This window comes from Hyperolius riggenbachi, chromosome 2 (assembly GCF_040937935.1).
Source record: "Hyperolius riggenbachi isolate aHypRig1 chromosome 2, aHypRig1.pri, whole genome shotgun sequence".
In the NCBI taxonomy this organism is placed as follows: Eukaryota; Metazoa; Chordata; class Amphibia; order Anura; family Hyperoliidae; genus Hyperolius; species Hyperolius riggenbachi.
The window spans coordinates 533,886,315-533,905,872 of NC_090647.1; the positions used below are offsets into that span (position 1 = coordinate 533,886,315).

General features: G+C 47.0%; 1 protein-coding gene across 5 annotated transcripts in view; it reads left to right on the forward strand.

The window, feature by feature from the left end:
• DCBLD2 (discoidin, CUB and LCCL domain containing 2) overlaps window positions 1-19,558 on the forward strand; it is a 133,017-nt gene that overhangs the window by 54,787 nt on the left and 58,672 nt on the right. For 4 of the 5 annotated variants that reach the window (XM_068270677.1, XM_068270679.1, XM_068270680.1 and 1 more), the window contains exon 3: window positions 18,468-18,608. In XM_068270677.1, the coding sequence (XP_068126778.1) occupies window positions 18,468-18,608 (141 nt within the window). Of the gene's footprint in view, window positions 1-8,642; window positions 8,728-18,467; window positions 18,609-19,558 lie in introns of those variants that run through there. The other variant, XM_068270681.1, reaches the window with a different exon arrangement.

The following is a 19,558-nucleotide window of genomic DNA, read 5'->3' on the forward strand; positions in this document are numbered from 1 at the left end:
TCCTGGAGATGGGAGGGGATCGCATCTAATAAGGGCCTCAGAACGTGGTCCAGATACCTGGACAACCTTTCGGTAACCGACCCAATGCCCGAGACAATGGGTCGGCCCGGAGGGTTGGTCTGGGACTTGTGCACCTTGGGTATATGATACCATACTGGCTTAATGGGGAAATCTGGTAAAAGGTCCTTTGCTAATTTGGGGTCCAAGACCCCCTTCTCAGCACCCCGTCTCAACAGGGATCTCAGGCGGTCTTGATATATGACCGTGGGGTCCCTGCCTAATGGCCTGTAGGTACTAGTATCCCCCAGTTGTCTCAACGCTTCTATTTTGTATTGTTCCTCGGTCATAATAACGATTGTTCCGCCCTTATCTGCATGCTTTATTTGGAGATCCGGTCTCTTCCTCAGCCAGTGTAGGGCTCTTTCCTCCTGTGGTGTCAAATTCTTCGGGCCTTGGGGATAAACTTCCGCTTTTATTTCTTTTTCCATAATTTTCTGAAAGATATCCAGGCACGACCCAGGTTGTACGTGGAATGGTGTGAGAGATCTACAGGCTTTGAAATCGGTCCGCAAACTTTTGAACATACTATCCTTGGATTGTTCATCCTCTAGCTCCTTCAATATTTCAAAGTTAAGAAGATCCTGCTGGTCCCAACTCATCCCCAGGCTGAAGCCTAGTGGACTTATCATGGTGCTCCGATCCTCGTTTTCCTGCTTGCTCATAGCAAATTCCTTCTTAGCGAACTGCAATTGTATATTCAATCTCCTCACGTTTTTATATAGATCTATTCTATACTGGGCGTAATCAAACTCGGTAGTGATGCTAAAATTAAGTCCCTTCTGTAGTAACGCCACAGTGCCCTCAGGAAGTTGATACTCCGATAGGTTCAAAACTTGCAACTGTTCCTGGTGGTCGTCTTGCAACCCCAGTTCCTTCAATTCCTCCTCCGCTTCGGCTGCGCCGGGTCCTTCCTGTCCTCCCAGGATATGTTCCTCCCTTTTCTCTTTTGCCTTCTTCTTGCCTCTCCCCCTCCTTGTCCTCCGCCTAAAGGGGCACCTTCAGGTTTTGTGTCCACGGGTTGCCTTCTTGGTTTCGGCTTGCTACTCTCCTCGTCACTAGAGTCAGATTCAGTAGTCCAGTGCCCCCTACCCCTTCTCGGGGATCTTGGTGCCCTAGCCTTCTGCCACGAGAAGAAGCGTTTAAGTGTGTAGTCCTCTTTATCCCTCTGGAATTTACGCAATTTGCGTTCCTTAATCGAGTCCTGTAGGCCAGTTAATTTGCGGTCAATACGTTTCAGAGTTTTTGTATACTGTTCTCGGCCAACCAAACCCTGGTACTGCGTTTTGATTGTATCGATTTCTTTCAGCACTTTAGTGTGTTCTTGCTTTGTACGTTCGAGTACTATGTCTTGTAACCGGACGGCTTGTTCTATGAAGGCACCCTTCCATATTTTAACGAAATCTTCGTCGTCCTGGTACTCAGACGGCTCAGCGTACCTCCTAAATCCCTGTGCTGTTATGCCATCATCCTTATATTGCTGTAATGTGGTTTTCGTCCAAAACACACACTTAAACGCTTCTTCTCGTGGCAGAAGGCTAGGGCACCAAGATCCCCGAGAAGGGGTAGGGGGCACTGGACTACTGAATCTGACTCTAGTGACGAGGAGAGTAGCAAGCCGAAACCAAGAAGGCAACCCGTGGACACAAAACCTGAAGGTGCCCCTTTAGGCGGAGGACAAGGAGGGGGAGAGGCAAGAAGAAGGCAAAAGAGAAAAGGGAGGAACATATCCTGGGAGGACAGGAAGGACCCGGCGCAGCCGAAGCGGAGGAGGAATTGAAGGAACTGGGGTTGCAAGACGACCACCAGGAACAGTTGCAAGTTTTGAACCTATCGGAGTATCAACTTCCTGAGGGCACTGTGGCGTTACTACAGAAGGGACTTAATTTTAGCATCACTACCGAGTTTGATTACGCCCAGTATAGAATAGATCTATATAAAAACGTGAGGAGATTGAATATACAATTGCAGTTCGCTAAGAAGGAATTTGCTATGAGCAAGCAGGAAAACGAGGATCGGAGCACCATGATAAGTCCACTAGGCTTCAGCCTGGGGATGAGTTGGGACCAGCAGGATCTTCTTAACTTTGAAATATTGAAGGAGCTAGAGGATGAACAATCCAAGGATAGTATGTTCAAAAGTTTGCGGACCGATTTCAAAGCCTGTAGATCTCTCACACCATTCCACGTACAACCTGGGTCGTGCCTGGATATCTTTCAGAAAATTATGGAAAAAGAAATAAAAGCGGAAGTTTATCCCCAAGGCCCGAAGAATTTGACACCACAGGAGGAAAGAGCCCTACACTGGCTGAGGAAGAGACCGGATCTCCAAATAAAGCATGCAGATAAGGGCGGAACAATCGTTATTATGACCGAGGAACAATACAAAATAGAAGCGTTGAGACAACTGGGGGATACTAGTACCTACAGGCCATTAGGCAGGGACCCCACGGTCATATATCAAGACCGCCTGAGATCCCTGTTGAGACGGGGTGCTGAGAAGGGGGTCTTGGACCCCAAATTAGCAAAGGACCTTTTACCAGATTTCCCCATTAAGCCAGTATGGTATCATATACCCAAGGTGCACAAGTCCCAGACCAACCCTCCGGGCCGACCCATTGTCTCGGGCATTGGGTCGGTTACCGAAAGGTTGTCCAGGTATCTGGACCACGTTCTGAGGCCCTTATTAGATGCGATCCCCTCCCATCTCCAGGACACGTTGGATGTCCTTAGGGGCCTTGATGATCTCACGTGGGTCCAGGGGGACCTGCTTGCAACTGTGGATGTGGAGAGCCTCTACAGCCGCATCCCCCATCAATTGGGGGTGCAGGCTGTGAGGCTCTTCCTTGACAGGACAAACAGTGATAACGATTTTAGGGACTTTATTTGCGAGTGCCTTATGTTTGTCCTGTCCCATAATGCCTTTCTATTCGACGGTAAGTGGTATTGGCAGGTGTCGGGGACCGCCATGGGAACGACGGTCTCCTGCACATATGCCAATATATTTCTCGCTTGGTTTGAGGAACAATACGTACATGCCCATGAGAATCCATTCCGGGGTTACCTCAGGATGTGGTCCAGGTACGTGGACGACGTCTTATATTTTGGTCTGGGACTTGTGCAACCTTTGATGAGTTCTTAATGTATTTGAACAACAACACTATGAACATGGCTTTCACTGCCACGACTAGTCACGACAAGGTTGCCTTCCTGGACCTAGAGCTGGAGGTACAAGGAGACACCCTAATTCCCAGGGGCTTTCGGAAGCCGACAGCCTAGAAATGCCCTCTTGCATAGATCAAGCTTCCACCCTAACCATGTGACCCAATCGATACCCTATAGCCAGTTCCTTAGGCTGCGGAGGAACAATGCAGATGATGCGAGTTTCATATCACAATCAGAGGCTCTGGGGAAGAGACTTCTTGGTAGAGGATATGAGCAAGAGATGATCCAGAAAGCTTTCAAAAAAGCGAGCGGAATAAACAGGAAGCAACTCTTAGGGAGACAGAATCGGAAAAAGAAAAACGCCCCAAGCAGAGGGCAGGTCCCTTTTACTTTTGATTACACTCCTATGGCAGACAAGATTCAAAAGATAATCAAGAAGAATTGGGACATCCTTTTAAGGGACCCTATCTTGAGGCCATTAGTAGAAGATGGACCCTTGTTCTCCTTTAAGAGGGCCCCTACCATTGGCTCAAAAATAAGCAGAAGCGAATTTCTGTCAAGAAATGGTAGTGGCAATTGGTTGAGGGACCATCTGCCGCAGGGGAACCACAGGTGCGGTCGGTGTGTGTCGTGCCCCAACATGGCCATTGGTTCTTATTACCAGGTGGGCCCGATGCGTCGTTACGTACGGGACTTTTTCACGTGTCAAACAGTTTTTTCCGTTTACGCGCTGTGGTGCCCCTGCGGTAGGTTTTACATAGGGGAAACCACTAGGTCATTGAATAGGAGGTTCCGTGAGCACTTTCACTCGATTGAGTCGGGCAAAGGCTCCACTAGGGTAATCATGCATATGAGGGAGGCCCACCAAGGAGACCCCACAAAACTAACCTTTGCAGGACTACTGCAGGTTCCACCCCCAAGACGTGGGGGGTAACAGAGAAAGGAACTTAAAGAGGGAAGAGGCCCGTATGATTTTGAGAACTGATGCCATGGGACCACTCGGAATGAATGACCACACTGATCTCTCCTGCTTCTTGGACCCATGATGAAGGAGTAACACCTCTTTACCCCTTTATCCATCTATGATGAACTGACATGACGCTTGGTCCTCTGGGACTCAGCACACGAGGACTTTCCCCTGTGTTCCCTTTCCCTTCCCCACCTTTCCCATCCCAGGACTCCTCCCTACCGTGTCCTTCCCAGTCCCTTCCCGGTCTCCTTGCCCTCCTTTTTCCCGCACCCCATTCCTTCCCCTGTTTCCCTGTCCCCTGTCTTACCCTTCCCTTTCCCTTAGACCTATGTATGCTGTGGTGGTTGGTTTATGGCCTTATGTTTTGACCTTTCTCCTTAGTGTGTCTAAATTGTGTAGGGATGGCTCCTGCCATACAGGTGTGATCTATTCCACACACATAGGCCCGTTTTTATGTCTCCTTAGCAGTTTTAATATTATATGTACCAATGCCCTTTGCCTCGTAGCTTACTACACCTTTCCAGTGAGGGAGAGGAACCAACATTTATACCCTCCCTCACGCATTGTTTTTAAGTTTCTAATATGTCCCCCACCACATCTATGAGCACAAATGGTTTTAAGCGTTTCTGCAACAATTATGGTCCTGGAAGCACTGATCCTGCTTGTTCACGAACAACTACATATTTGTTTTTCACAGTAGATCACAATATGATGCACCAGGTTTTTGTGGTGCTCACGTTTGTTCTGGTTTATATAACCAGCCACCCTTTTATGATGGAACAATACCACTGTTAATAATTTGAGCATCGCATGAGTTTTGCATAATTTTCACTTTAGCCGGCTCAGTGAGCCTAGGGACACTAAAAACACTGTTTTAAAAATTTTAAAAATTGTGAAGATGAGTGATATTCCATCTACTAATTTTTTCTCTTATTACATATAAAAAGTATTGATTCTGCACTATCGACGCACTTTGTAGCTATGTGGCTGCAATTTCCATTTTGGCCATAAGATGGCAGCAGCACTTCCTGACTTACGCTGTTGGCTCGACTTGCACTGGTTGCCTGGGAAACCTAATACAGTGTTCCCCTGTCGAGCCACCGTAGTCAGGATGTGTATGACGTCACTTGCCTCCAGCCGCCCCTGTTTGGTGAGCGGCCAATGGGGAGGCGTGACGTCACGACCTGGGGGAGGTGGCATATTCGGCGGCGGATCGCCGCGCACAGGCCTAGGATGGGCTTATAAGCCAGCCTGTGATGAGACCACCCCGTATAGCCTCCGTAGAAGCGCATACTGCGCGAAACGGCCGTCAGGCACCCCACCCACCGCACCCAACGCACCTGTTGCATCAACCCACGGTATGTGTCATTCCGTTTTTTGTCTGGAAGAATTTCCTGCATGAATTTTATCATTGTCTCAATAAAGTGTATGACAGCAAGTGCCGGCGCTTTCCTCTCCTCCTTCTAGTCATGTTGTAACTTGGGCCTGAGCACGCTGAAGACACACTTTGTTTACACCTCCGTCTGGGGCTGCGCAGTGCTCCCTCTTCCCCCTCCTCCCCCTTTCCTGGATGTGGAGCGACCTTTGCAGTGCCAGCAGCTTCTGTTTTCTTTTCTTACCGTCCCAACATGATGATGTGTTTCCCTCTTTATGCACTGAAGTTGGCATGTTCCCTGAGTTTTTCCACCAAGATGGTGCACCACCACATTATGGGTGTCAGGGCCGAGCATTCCTAGATGAACAGTTTCCTGGAAAGTGGATTGGTCGTCATGGGCCAGTTGAATGGCCCCAAGGTCTCCTGATCTGACCCCCTTAGACTTTTTTATCTTTGGGGTCATCTGAAGGCAATTGTCTATGCTGTGAAGACACAAGATGTGTTGCACCTGAAACTACGGATACTGGAAGCCAGTACTATCATTTCTCCTGCGGTGTTGCTATCAGTGTGTGAAGAGTGGGAGAAGGGTGTTGCATTGACAATCCAACACAATGGGCAGCACATTGAACTCATTTTATAAGTGGTCAGAAACTTGTAAATAACTCATGAAAGAATAAAGTTACGTTAAAACCAAGCACACCATTGTTTTTCTTGTGAAATTCCCAATAAGTTTGATGCGTCACATGACCCTCTTCCTATTAAAAAAAACAAAAGTTGGATTCAAAATGGCCTACTTCAAAACGGCCGCCATGGTCACCACCCATCTTGAAAAGTTTTCCCCCTCACATATACTAATGTGCCACAAACAGGAAGTTAATATCACCAACCATTCCCATTTTATTAAGGTGTATCCATATAAATGGCCCACCCTGTACTTCTGTGACGAGATGCGGTGGTTTTGGTGGGTGCGTTGGACTGCATAAAGTGTAAAAAAGGCCTCAAAGGAAAGAAATATGGCAGCTTCCATTGCCCTCTCACAAAAGATGCCCTTTATGTGGCTAATACATTAAAGGGAACCTGAAGAGAGATTGGTTTAGAGGCTGACACATTTATTCAAAACAATGCACATTGCCTGGCTGTCCCCCTGATCCTCTGCCGCTAGTACTGTTAGCCATAGACCCTGAACAAGCATGCGGATCAGGTGGTTCTGACTGAAGTGTGACTGGTTTAACCGCATGCTTGTATCAGGTGTGTGATTCAGACACTACTGAAGCCAGTAAGATCAGCAGGACTGCTGGGCAACTGGTATTGTTTAAAAGGAAATAAATATTGCAGCCTCTATATCCCTCTCGCTTCCGGTTCCTTTTAACACGTGGGCCTCGTTCACATCATGCGCGCTGCCGTCTGCATATTGGCAGCCACATGGTGTGCGACAAGCAAGAACAGCAGAAGTGCATAGACAGCACTACTGCCGTTCACATTATATGCGCTGTGCTACCATGCGCCATCGTACTGCTGCAGGCATTTTGGGGGAAGCGCAACACTGACCCATATAATGCAGTGTTCTCCCCAGAATTTTTTTCCAGCCGGGTGGCATGAAATAGTAGCCGGGTGGCATGAAAAAGCAGCCGGGTGGGGCGAGATGAAAATGCAGGGCAAATCTGCTTACAGCATAGGAGGTGGTGAGGAGGTTAGCAGATGACAGCCGGGTGGTCACCAAATCTAGCCGGGTGGAGCACCCGGCTAAAAGAGCCTGGGGAGAACACTGTAATGTAGTGAATAGGATCAGCAGTGCATAGCGGCACAGATGGCATGCGATCGTGCGTGTTGCGTTCCGATCGCACGGCCATCTGCACTGAATGAACAATGAGGTGAGCCCTTAATCAAGGAACACTTGTTTAAATCGTGCGCGTTCTGCCGCACACAACTCACCGCTGCAATCATCATCAAATTCAGTGGTACATTTGGGAATTTGCCTCCGTCTGCATTTCACTTTTTTTTTTTTCCCGCGGTAAAAAAAAATGGACAAAATCCAGCTTTTTCACACCCTGCTACATGTTTCGAGATGCAATGCATTTCACTGCAAAATGAAACATCGCAAATGACCGCGGAAAACCCCACACGGAAAATGTGATCGTAGAGCACCAGAAAACTTAAAGAGGAACTCCAGTGAAAATGTAATAAAAAAAAGTGCTTCATTTTTACAATAATTATGTATAAATTATTTAGTCAGTGTTTGCTCATTGTAAAATCTTTTAAATCCCTGATTTACATTCTGACATTTATTACATGTTGACATTTTACTGCTGGCAAGTGATGTAGCTGCTGCATGCTTTTTTGGCAGTTGGAAACAGCTGTAAACGGCTATTTCCCACAATGCAACAAGGTTCACAGACAGTAAACTGCCAGGAGTACCATGGTCCTCAGTGTCTTGTGGGAGGGGTTTCACCACATTATCAGTCATACAGCGCCCCCGATGGTCTGTTTGTGAAAAGGAATAGATTGGGATAAAGTTCAATTCTTGGTCGGAGTTTCTTTTTAACACGACCGTGAAATTGCAAGGACGAGTGTGTCCCTCGCGTTGCTTCAGACAGCCATGATGAAGCCATTTCACATTGCATAATGTTGATTATAAGGACAAATCGTCCCGTCCTTGCGTATCCGCTCAGGGTTTATTTAAGTTTTCCAGGAAGCCTCTATTTTGCTTTGGTCTCTCAGGCTGCGCTTTGATGTGTCGGAAGCCAAAAGGTTATTAGGCTATGAATATTGGATTTACAGTTTCACGCTCATCCTTGTAAACTGGAAACGTTAGCCGGCAGAGTGTCTGAGGAGGCGGCCGGGCCTCAGAATTACTGGTAGCTGCTACATGAATGCGGAGTAGCACTGAGGCAGCACTTCACAGAGCGGCACGTAGCATCCAGGCTGCTCTGTGAGGTGATAAACACTCAGGCCCTTAAATGGCAAAGAACTGTGCAGCTCAGTGCGCGATGTTCTCCAGGTTACTGTCTCATCTCCTCCCGGGGCCTGTGCTTCATGCGTACTCTGCAACATAGCTATGCCTTGTCATAGGGCAGCAGAAAAGTGTCACACAAACCAGAACTGCTCATGGATGGACAGTACTGTTCATGCACACCTTAAAGAGGAACTCCAGTGAAAATAATGTAAGAAAAAAAGTGCTTCATTTTTACAATAATTATGTATAAATGATTTAGTCAGTGATTGCCCATTGTAAAATCTTTTAAATCCCTGACTTACATTTTGACATTTATTACATGGTGACATTTTTACTGTTGCCAGGTGATGTAGCTGCTGCATGTTTTTTTGGCAGTTGTAAACAGCTATTTCCCACAATGCAGCAAGGTTCACAGACAGGAAACTGCCAAGAGTACCTACTTTTGTTGTTGTGGGAAGGGTTTCACCACAATATCAGCCATACAGCGCCCCCTGATGGTCTGTTTGTGAAAAGAAATAGATTTCTCATGTAAAAGGGGGGTATCAGCTACTGATTGTGATAAAGTTAAATTCTTGGTCGGAGTTTCTCTTTGATGGACTACTATCGCAAAAAATTGTAAAATTTAAGATACATGTAAACATACACAAGAAGTAAGCAAGCACCGTACTTAACCACTTCAGGACCGGACCGGCCGCCTAACCCCCATTAAGGACCAGGGCAATTTGCATTGGGGGGTCGGGCGGCCGGATCCTGTCTGTGGCTGGCTGGGCATGGTGTCCCCCATGGAGGCAGGTGTCCCCCCTGTAGCTGGCAGCCATCACTCACCTTCCAGGCTCCAGCGATGAGCCGCAGTAGCCACCTCTTCTCCAGCCGGCATCTCCGCTCCAAATGACGCTCAGGTCCGGGTCGCGGCTTGATGACGTTATCAAGCCGGGACCCGGCGCTGACGTCAGACCGAGCAGAGATGCCGGGCAGAGCAGAGGGGGGCGCCGATCGTCGCTGGAACGGCACGGAGGTAAGTGGATTCTCTTCTTTTCCCCCCTACCGCCGAAGCTGTCAAAGTGATCACTACGATCCGACGGCGATGGCTGCTGATCACTGAGGGAAGATGCTAGCTGTCATATGACAGCTTAGTCTCTCCTCTCCGGTGCGCACGATCGCGTCGGGACGGTTTGTTAGCACAGACATTGAATCAACGTCCGGTCGGAACGGTAGCACCACCTGCTGGACGTCCGTGGTCCGCAAAATGTTAATGCATGTAGCATGGTGCATCGTTGTCTGGGCCTGTCGCCAAATTCTGCCACAGGGTTATAGGTTTGTCATTTGCGTTGTGGTGAAATGCGGGAGGGCCATGGCATCCCCACCGCAACGCAAAAAATACATGTAAAACCAGCCTAATGGACACCTGAATTGAGAAGAATATGGAGGCTGCCATAATTTTTACCTTTTAAACCATACCAGTTGCCTGGCAGCCCTGCTGATCTATTTGGCTGCAGAAGTGTCTGAATCACACCAGAAACAAGCGTGCAGCTAATCTTGTCAGATCTGAAAATGTCAAAAACACCTGATCTGCTGCATGCTTGTTCAGGGTCTATGGATGAAAGTATTAGAGGCAGAGGATCAGCAAGACCAGCCAGGCAACTGAAATTGTTAGAGGCAGAGGATCAGCAAGACCAGCCAGGCAACTGAAATTGCTTAAAAGGTAAAAAATACGCCTCCATATCCCTCTTGCTTGAGTTGTTATTTAAAGTGAGTCTGAAGCAAATTTAAAAAAAAAAAGACACTCGCCTAAGGAGAGGAAAGGCTCTGGGTTCTATAGAGCCTTCCCCTTCCTCTCCCGGTCCCCCCGTTCCAGCGCAGGCTCCCGGTTAAAATCTCCCACGGCGGGAGACTTTGGGAGCCTGAGTGCTCCTGAAAACAGGCGGCTCTGTACTGCGCATGCATGAGTATGCGGGAGAGCGTGCTTGCGCACTACGGAGCGGTTCGTCTTTAGGAGCTCTCAGGCTCCTGAAGAATTCTGAAGCTTCCCGCAGTGACACAAAGCAGTCTCTGACCCATCGGTCGGAGATTGCTTATGGTGGAGCCAGCGGTGGATGAGGGACCAGGAAGGCTCTGTAGGACCCAGAGCTTTCCCTCTCCTTAGGTATCAATTAGCTTGTTTTTTTTTAATTTTTTCTTTAGGCTCCCTTTAACCTTTTGGGCACCGCCGCATGTAGATCCTACGCCGCACTTGTGGCTGCCATAGGCTGATGCAGCGTAGGATTTACGCCACCTGCCGTTTCCACTCCCTATGCGATTGTGTGCAACCGAGAGGGGAGATTAAGTTGTTATGACAGCTGACATCTCCCCTCAGTGATCAGGAGCCATGGTGATTGGCTCCTGATCACGTGATCACTATGATCGCCGGCGGATCATAGTGATCATTATCAAAGCAGGGGCGGTAGGAGGGGAAGAAGAGGATCCACTCGCCTTCCTGACGTTCCCCCGGCAATCACCGCTCCCCTCTGCTCTGGCCGGCATCCCCGCTCGCTCTGATGTAAGTGTCGGGTCCCGGCTTGATGACCTCATCAAGCCGTGACCCGGAACTTAACGGCAGTACGAGCGTGGATGCCGGCGAGAGCGGAGGAAGCTAGAGCTGCTCATCGCTGGAGCCTGGAAGTAAATGGTTCTGGCAATGCGGGTTAATAAATACATTTTTTTTCTTCCTTTTTTACAGTATTAATTAATCAATTATTTAGTCCTTTAGCTTAGGCTAAACATCACTGGGAGGGCAGGGTTAAATACAAAGGTACAGCAATATATAGATATAGGAAATGTTTTGGATCCTGAAATCAGCATGATTACTGTAACATTAGGTATCCTGAATATTATATTACATTCTACTACATGTCGTTAGAGTGCCTCTTTAAACCAGACTTTACACAGCATTTCCCTCTGACTGGTTCCTACGATACTGTGCCCATACTTACTGGGAGCCTGGAGTAGGTCTTTTATTAGAGACCGTTAACTCCCTGTCATTGAACTCTTCCAACTTGTTAAACTCATGTAACAGTGAAGACCAATGAAGACAAGTAATTAAAAGACGCCCCCGACTTTGGCAGAAGGATTCTTTGCTACAGCGAGCCCGAGCCTGCTGTAGCCTTCCTCTGGATTTCAAAGCATCATTGCAACACTGACTGTTAGAGATGTGACAGTTACTGTCTAGAACTTCTTATGGGGCTTCTTAAACCTTTTTTCAGTAAAATGGAAATTTTAATTCATTTAATTTACAGCATTCGAGGAAAGAGATTGCAAGTCACATTACAGCTCGAGAATGCTGGAAGCAACAATGGATAATGTTTGAGAATTTGCAGAGAGACCCTTTTTTGTTCTCCCAGAGATGTGGTTTTGTTTTGTGTCATGTAGCTCTGGTAAATTTCAGGCACCTCCCAGATCTCAGTGTGAAGAGCCAAGCTTACGTGAGACTCCGGAATGTAAATAACTTCTGGTAATGTTACAGTAGTTATGCTAAGCTACACTTTAGCCCTCTGGGGGTGATCTATTTTTAACAGGGAGGTATTTACTGTGGCTTCTAGTGAATAGATATATGGTCCGTGGCTAGACGGTTCCCAAAATGGCAATTGCATGAGCTGTACCTGCTGGTTATGGAAAGGTAGTGCATCCAAATCCAAACTGTTTCTTAATTGGAGAAACCCACCATTCTAGGGTCTTTACTGGAAGAACCTACCATTCTAGGGTCTTTACTGGAAGAACCTACCATTCTAGGGTCTTTACTGGAGGAACCCAACATTCTAGAGTATTCACCGGAGTAACCCAACATTCTAGGCTCTTTACCGGAGGAACCCAACATTCTAGGCTCTTCACCGGAAGAACACACCATTCTAGGGTCTTCACTGGAAGAACCTACCATTCTCGAATATTTACTGAAAGGAACCCACCATTCTTGGGCCTTCACTGTAGGAATCCACCATTCTAGGGTATTTACTGGAGGAACCCACCATTCCAGGATCTTCACTGGAGGAACCCAACATTTTAGTGTCTTCACCAGAGTAACCCAACATTCTAGGGTCTTTACCGGAGGAGCCCACCATTTCAGTATCTTCCCCGGAGGAACCCAACATTCTAGAGTATTCACCGAAGGAACCCAACATTCTTTGGTTTTCACAGGAGGAACCCACCATTCTTGGGTCTTCAGTGGAGGAACCTAACATTCCAGAATCTTCTCTGGAGAAATCCAAAATTCTAGGGACTTCCCCGGAGGAACCCACCATTCTAGATTCTTTTCCGGAGGAACCCACCAATCCAGGATCTTTACTAGAGGAACCCAACATTCTAGGGTCTTTACCGAAGAGAACCTCTGGCTACTTAATATTAAATGGTACCTGTAACTACCTACGCCAGGCAGGGGAAGTAAGGGAGAAGTGACACCTAGGCTAGCCAGCACACTTGTAGTTTGGTTCGGCGGAGTTTGTAAGTTCATGGAGGGCAAAGTCTAGGGCGTCAGGACATCTGTGCTTATAGGCTTTTGTGAGGTCAATCCAGGCTTGGCTTAGGCTGACCATACATGAGCCGAAAATGACCAAAGATGGCATGTGATCACTAAGTTCACATTGACCTATTCTGTTTCCTTGTTCACTCAATCTGTATTTAAGTTTCAGGAGAAATCTACATGAGAAGCGATCAGATCACAAGGTTTGTACCGCTCAGTGCAGTACATTGGCCATCAGTCCCCTGAGCATGCTTCCAGTGCCTGCAAAGGGGCAATTTCTCCATATGCTTAATCACCTTTTCAGTTACTAAATTGTCCAAAATTTTAAATGTCGATTGTTTGGGCATGTTGGTACCAATAGATACCAGGCAGATTCAATCAATGTGTTTGTTATACCCAGAAAGATAGATACAGTGTTTATGGCCAACCTTAGATATTTCAAACTCCCCATCATGCTTGCAGAGGAACACAGAATGGAGACACCGAGAGCCCAATATAGTGTAGTATGTACTGGTATGTGGATATGACAAGTAAGTACCTATTTATACTCACAAACATGGGTTACCGTCCAGGTAACCACTATTTCAGCAGGTGAGGAGATCAGACCTGTCCCCACTCAGGATGAAGAAGTCGCTCTCTGTAGATAGGAAATAAGAGGCAACACCCCTCCACCAATGGTGGACTCAGGAACTGTATAAGCAGACAGAGACGCCAACAGGATAAAATATTCTAAAACGTTTAAAATGAGAGGCGGCAGAGGTGGACTTACCTCCTCTAAGCAGACACACACGAGTGTTGTGTATATTCAAAACAACAAAAATGTATTTATATACTCCAGAAAGTGCAAAGCGTTTTGCAGGCATCTCCCGCTTCATCAGGCAATTAAAAATGAAGCATAAAACTCAAATAGGTCTGGTGCAAAGCTCAGCACCTCTATGTCTCTGTTTAAACGTTTTAGAATATTTTATTCTGTTGGCGCCTCTGTCTGCTTACACAGTCCTCATCATGCTGTTCAACATGCGTTGTACATTCGGCTTGTTTTCCAATGCAGGCCCTTCTGAAGAGACAAGAGGGACATGGAAGCAGAGCCGACTTATCAGTAGATCATAGTTTTTGTGACATTGCGGTTGATTAATGTGTCGCCATTGGCAGTATTGCCGGTACTAACGGCACAGAGTACCACTTTTGGGGTTTTTTTGTACAATGTGCGCCACCCATGGTGCATGCATAATGTGAGCTTTGCTACAGTAACACGTTACCATAGCAACACTTGTGATTCATATATACTACGGGTCGTACTAATTCTGTAACAGTATTCTGCGGCTGTTCCAGTAATATTTCAGTGCACTGTTTGCTCACAGAAATAGAATGGTTGCCCATCGTGCCATAAATATACTGCGGTGGACTTACTTACAGTGCAGCTTATCTACAATGATGTTTTTTATTTGATTTTTTTTTTTTAAACAAGTGTGTGTGTGTGTGTGTGTGTGTGTGTGTGTGTGTGTGTGTGTGTGTGTGTGTGTGTGTGTGTGTGTGTGTGTGTGTGTGTGTGTGTGTGTGTGTGTGTGTGTGTGTGTGTGTGTGTGTGTGTGTGTGTGTGTGTGTGTGTGTGTGTGTGTGTGTGCGCTTTAATCCATACCAGTTGCCTGGCAGCCCTGCTGGTCTATTTCTCTGCAGTAGTATCTGAATAACACCAGAAACAAGCATGCAGCTAGTCTTGTCAGATCTGACTTGAAAGTCGGAAACACCTGATCTGCTGCATGCCTGTTCAGGGTCTATTACTAAAAGTATTAGAGGCAGAGGATCAGCAGGGCTGCCAGGCAACTGGTATTGCTTAAAAGGAAATAAACATGGCAGCCTCCATATGCCTTTCTCTTCAGTTCCCCTTTAAAGTAAACTAGAGACCTGGTAAAGTGAAGATTTGATACTTACCCAGGGCTTCCTCTAGCCCCATAAGCACGTCGTCCTCCCGCGGTCTGCCGTTCAGCAGCGATCAGCCCTGTTAACAGGCTCGGCAGTCCGGGTCTACTGCGCATGAGCGGGAGGTCCATGCATGCGCAGAAGACCCAGACTTGGCCCGACTAAGCCTGTTACCGGGGCTGATCGCTGCTGAACGGCAGACAGCGGGAGGACGACGTGGGACTCAGATGTGCTTATGGGGCTGGAGGAAGCCCCGGGTAAGTATCAAATCTTTACTTTACTTTACCAGGTCTCTGGTACACGTTAAATTCATTTATTTCCTTCAAAAAATAAAAAAAGAGAGAGCGATCTAATGACATCTGTGTGTGGTAGAAGTGAATTGTGCTCTCCGTATTTGGTGTGCCTTCCTCCGCATACATGCAAAAACGGTCCTGGGAAATTTGGGTTGCAGGGTGAAGCTGAAAAACTGCTCACTCTGCTCCTGCAAAAGTCCAGGACGCTATAATTACTATTCCCCCTCCAGGCCACTGTGGACTGAGGGGGAAAGACTTCATTCAAATTTAACTACTTTGGCCTCCTGGACGTAGTAGCTACGCCCAGGAGGCCATGTGCACGTCCGCGCGCTCCCGCGGCCGATCGCGCGCGTGCATGCGCGCTCCTGGCCGCGGTTCGTTAGCTTGGCAATCAGTGAATCGGGCTATGGTGTCCAATCACTGATTCCTCTCCCCCGCTGAAAAAGCGACAGCTTCTCTCGGAAGCTGTGCTTTTTCTGGCTGTTACGTCCCCCATACGTCGCTCTAAGCGTATGTTACGCTTAGAGTGACGTCATGTAAACAAACTCATGACCGCCATCTTGTGGCCAAAAAGTAAAACTACAACTACAAGTGAAAAAAATAAAACTCAAGACACATTTACATTATAAAACTATGGCTTACATCCCACCCTCCCAAAAATACCCAAATAAAATGTTTGATACAAAAAAAAAAACAAAAAAAAAAACATTACAATAAAAAAAAAAACCATGTAAATATTTACCTAAGGGTCTAAACTTTTTAAATATCAATGTAAAGATGACATATTTCTAAAAAAAAATTTATTTTGAACTTGTAAATAGTGATAGATGCAAAACGGAAAAAATGCACCTTTATTTCCAAATAAAATATTGTCGCCATACATTGTGATAGGGACATAATTTTAACGGTGTAATAACCGGGACATATCGGCAAATACAATGCATGAGTTTTAATTATGGAGGCATGTATTATTTTAAAACTGTAATGGCTGAAAACTGAGAAATAATGAATTTTTTCCGTTTTTTTCTTATTCTTCCTGTTAAAATGCATTTACAGTAAAGTGGCTCTTAGCAAAATGTACCCCCCAAAGAAAGCCTAATTGGTGGCGGAAAAAACAAGATATAGATCAGTTCATTGTGATAAGTAGTGATAAAGTTATAGGCTAATGAATGGGAAGTGAAAATTGCTCGGATGCATAAAGTGAAAACGACTGAAGGCTGAAGTGGTTAAGCTTCGAGCCATAAATTACTTTTCTCCTATGTTACTGTCACTAACAGTAGGTAATGGAAATCTGACAGAACCGACACGGTTTGGGCTAGCCCAACTCCTCATGGGGTATTCGCAGCATGGCCTTTATTCTATACAAAGACACTCCCTGAAAAGTATTTATACAGACATGCTGGCCAGCCTCCCTTCTCTCTGCCCACTTTTTTGGCAGTTGAACGGAGCAACTACCATTCACTAAGTGCTTTTGAAAATAACGAAAACCCTGAGAATCCCCCATGAGGAGATGGGCTAGTCTAAAACAGTCTGTTCTGTCAGATTTCTATTACCTACTGTACGTGACAACAGCATAGGAGAAAAGTAATTTACGTCTCATTTTACTCTGGAAGAAATGTACTTTGTATATGTTTACATGCATTTAAAATTTTATGATTTTTCGCGATCGTGGTTGTTTAACCACTTACCCTCCCCCAGGACGATTAACTACGTCCCTGCAAAATGCCATTACTGCTTGCTGGGGCGTAGCTACTATGTCCCTCCCTGCTGTGCGCTACCGCTCGCCATTTTACAAATTAAAAAAATACGTAAATAGTTACCTTAGGGACTGAACTTTTTTAATATGTATGTCAAGAAGGGTATATTACTGTTACTTTATAAATTACAGGCTTGTAATCAGGGATGGACGCAAAACTGAAAAAATGCACTTTTATTTCCAAATGCAATATTGGCGACATACATTGTACTAGGGAAAAAATGTTAAACGTTGCAATAACCAGGACAAATGGGCAAATAAAATGTGTGGGTTTTAATTATGGTAGCATGTATTATTTTAAAACTATAATGGCCGAAAACTAAGAAGAAATGAATTTTTTATAACACTTTTACATTAAAATAATTCTTAGCAGAAAGCACCCCCCCAAAGAAAGCCTAATTGGTGGCAAAAAAAAAAGATAGATTTTCTTGTGATAAGTAGTAATAAAGTTATAGGCATATGAATAGAAGGAGCGCTGACAGGTGAGACTTGCTCTGGTTTTTTAAGGGGAAAAACCCTTAGAGGTGAAGAGGTTAAGGGCTGGTTCATACTGGGCACTTTTGCAGTACTGCTGCTAATGTATCCCTTGGCATACATTCTCAATGCGGCATTTGCGATTGCGATCAATCCGCTCCTCTCCCGGTGCCCTCGGTGCAGCGCTGGCTCCCCCCATTTAAACTCCCCATCGCGGGGTCTTCGGGAGGTGAGCCCTTCCGAAGACAGGCGACTCCATCGAATGGGCGCTCGCACGTGCGCAGTATAGAGTGGCCTGTCTTCTGGAGCACTCTGTCTCTCGAAGACTTCTGAAGCCTCCATTCAGCGGCAGAAAGAACAGTATTTGACTAATCTATTCAAATACTGCTACAGGGGAGCCAGCGCTGGAATGGGCTCTGGGAGAGGAGAGGGAAGGCTCATGAGGACCCAGAGCCTTCCCTCGGCTTAGGTAAGTATCTGATAAGTTTCCCATTGGGCGCTTTCGCAGTCCCGTGAGACGATGTACCCAGCGCACACACTAGACTTGAGGTCGGCTGGCGGCACGGTCACAAGGTGCCCAAGCAGACATACTGCGCATGTGCAACATAGTATGTCTGGATCAGAGGGCACCGATCCCGCCAACCAGGACTTCGGAATGGGCAGGGCAAGGGAGGTGCAGTAAGCTTCTGCACTACTCCTCACACACACCGTAGGCGTCATTTTTGCCATATTTTTCAGCACAAAGATACCTGGGGCTTGAATATGCTGTTATCCTTTTAAATAATTTAGTAAATGATTTGGTTATGATTCTAATTATCCAAAAGTTGCAGCTGATGTTTTAATACGCATTACGACTACCGTCGGCTGGCACCGTACCAGCTTACAAGCTGATGTTTTCTCATCAAATGTCTTCAATTAGCAGTTCCATCTGGCGGTTTTTCGAGGCTGTCACTTATTGGAAACATGCTTTGGTTTTCCATGTATTAAAGGTTTCCTGTCTCTTCCTTTCTGCCTAGGGGCTAAGTACTGCGGCTTGGCACTGAGACCAGAGGACGTTATTGAGTCCAGGAGCCATGAGGTCACCGTACTGTTCATGAGCGGCATCCACATCTCTGGCCGGGGCTTCTTGGCTTCATACGCCACCACAAATAAAACAGGTATTTGTTGCTGGTTTGGCAAGAGAGAGAAGACGGGGAAAGTGTTCTCCGAATGTCTGTGCTGTCCCTGCTGAGTGACACTCCCCCTCTCCCTCCTGTGGTGCGCCCCACCTCCCCCTCTCCCTCCTGTGGTGCGCCCCACCTCCCCCTCTCCCTCCTGTGGTGCGCCCCACCTCCCCCTCTCCCTCCTGTGGTGCGCCCCACCTCCCCCTCTCCCTCCTGTGGTGCGCCCCACCTCCCCCTCTCCCTCCTGTGGTGCGCCCCACCTCCCCCTCTCCCTCCTGTGGTGCGCCCCACCTCCCCCTCTCCCTCCTGTGGTGCGCCCCACCTCCCCCTCTCCCTCCTGTGGTGCGCCCCACCTCCCCCTCTGCTTCAGTTGGTTTACCCCACCTGCCCCTCTACCTCCTGTGGTTCACTCCACCTCCCCCTCTCGCTGTGTGTTAAAGCAAGTTCCTCGGATGATTATTATTCTTTCTGAAGTGCCAACATCTTACGCAGCACTGTATAATCATTTAAAAGGATACCTAAAGGACACGTCTGAGGAGCTTAAAAAGAAAAAAATCCACTTACCTGGGGCTTCCTCCAGCCCCTACCAGCCGCCCTGTGCCCTCGCCACAGCTCTGCTCCCCGCCTGTGACCCAATGTCCTCTCCGGTACAGAAGGCTTACTTGCGCTTCAACGTGCAGCTCATGTAATCGCACTGACGTCATGTGGACTGTGCAGATGCAGTAGTTTTGCACCTGCGCAGTGCAGTCTGGATGACGTCAGTGCGACTCCGTTAGCCGCACGCTGGAGCGCAAGTAGATGTTGAACTGGCGAGGGGCCCGGGAGTCACTGGAGCTGCGGCGTGGGCACAGGAAGACTGCCAGGGGCTGGAGGAAGCCCCAGGTAAGCAGATTTTTTATTTCTAGGCTCCTCGGACGTTCCGTTTAAGTCATATAAAAAGTCAG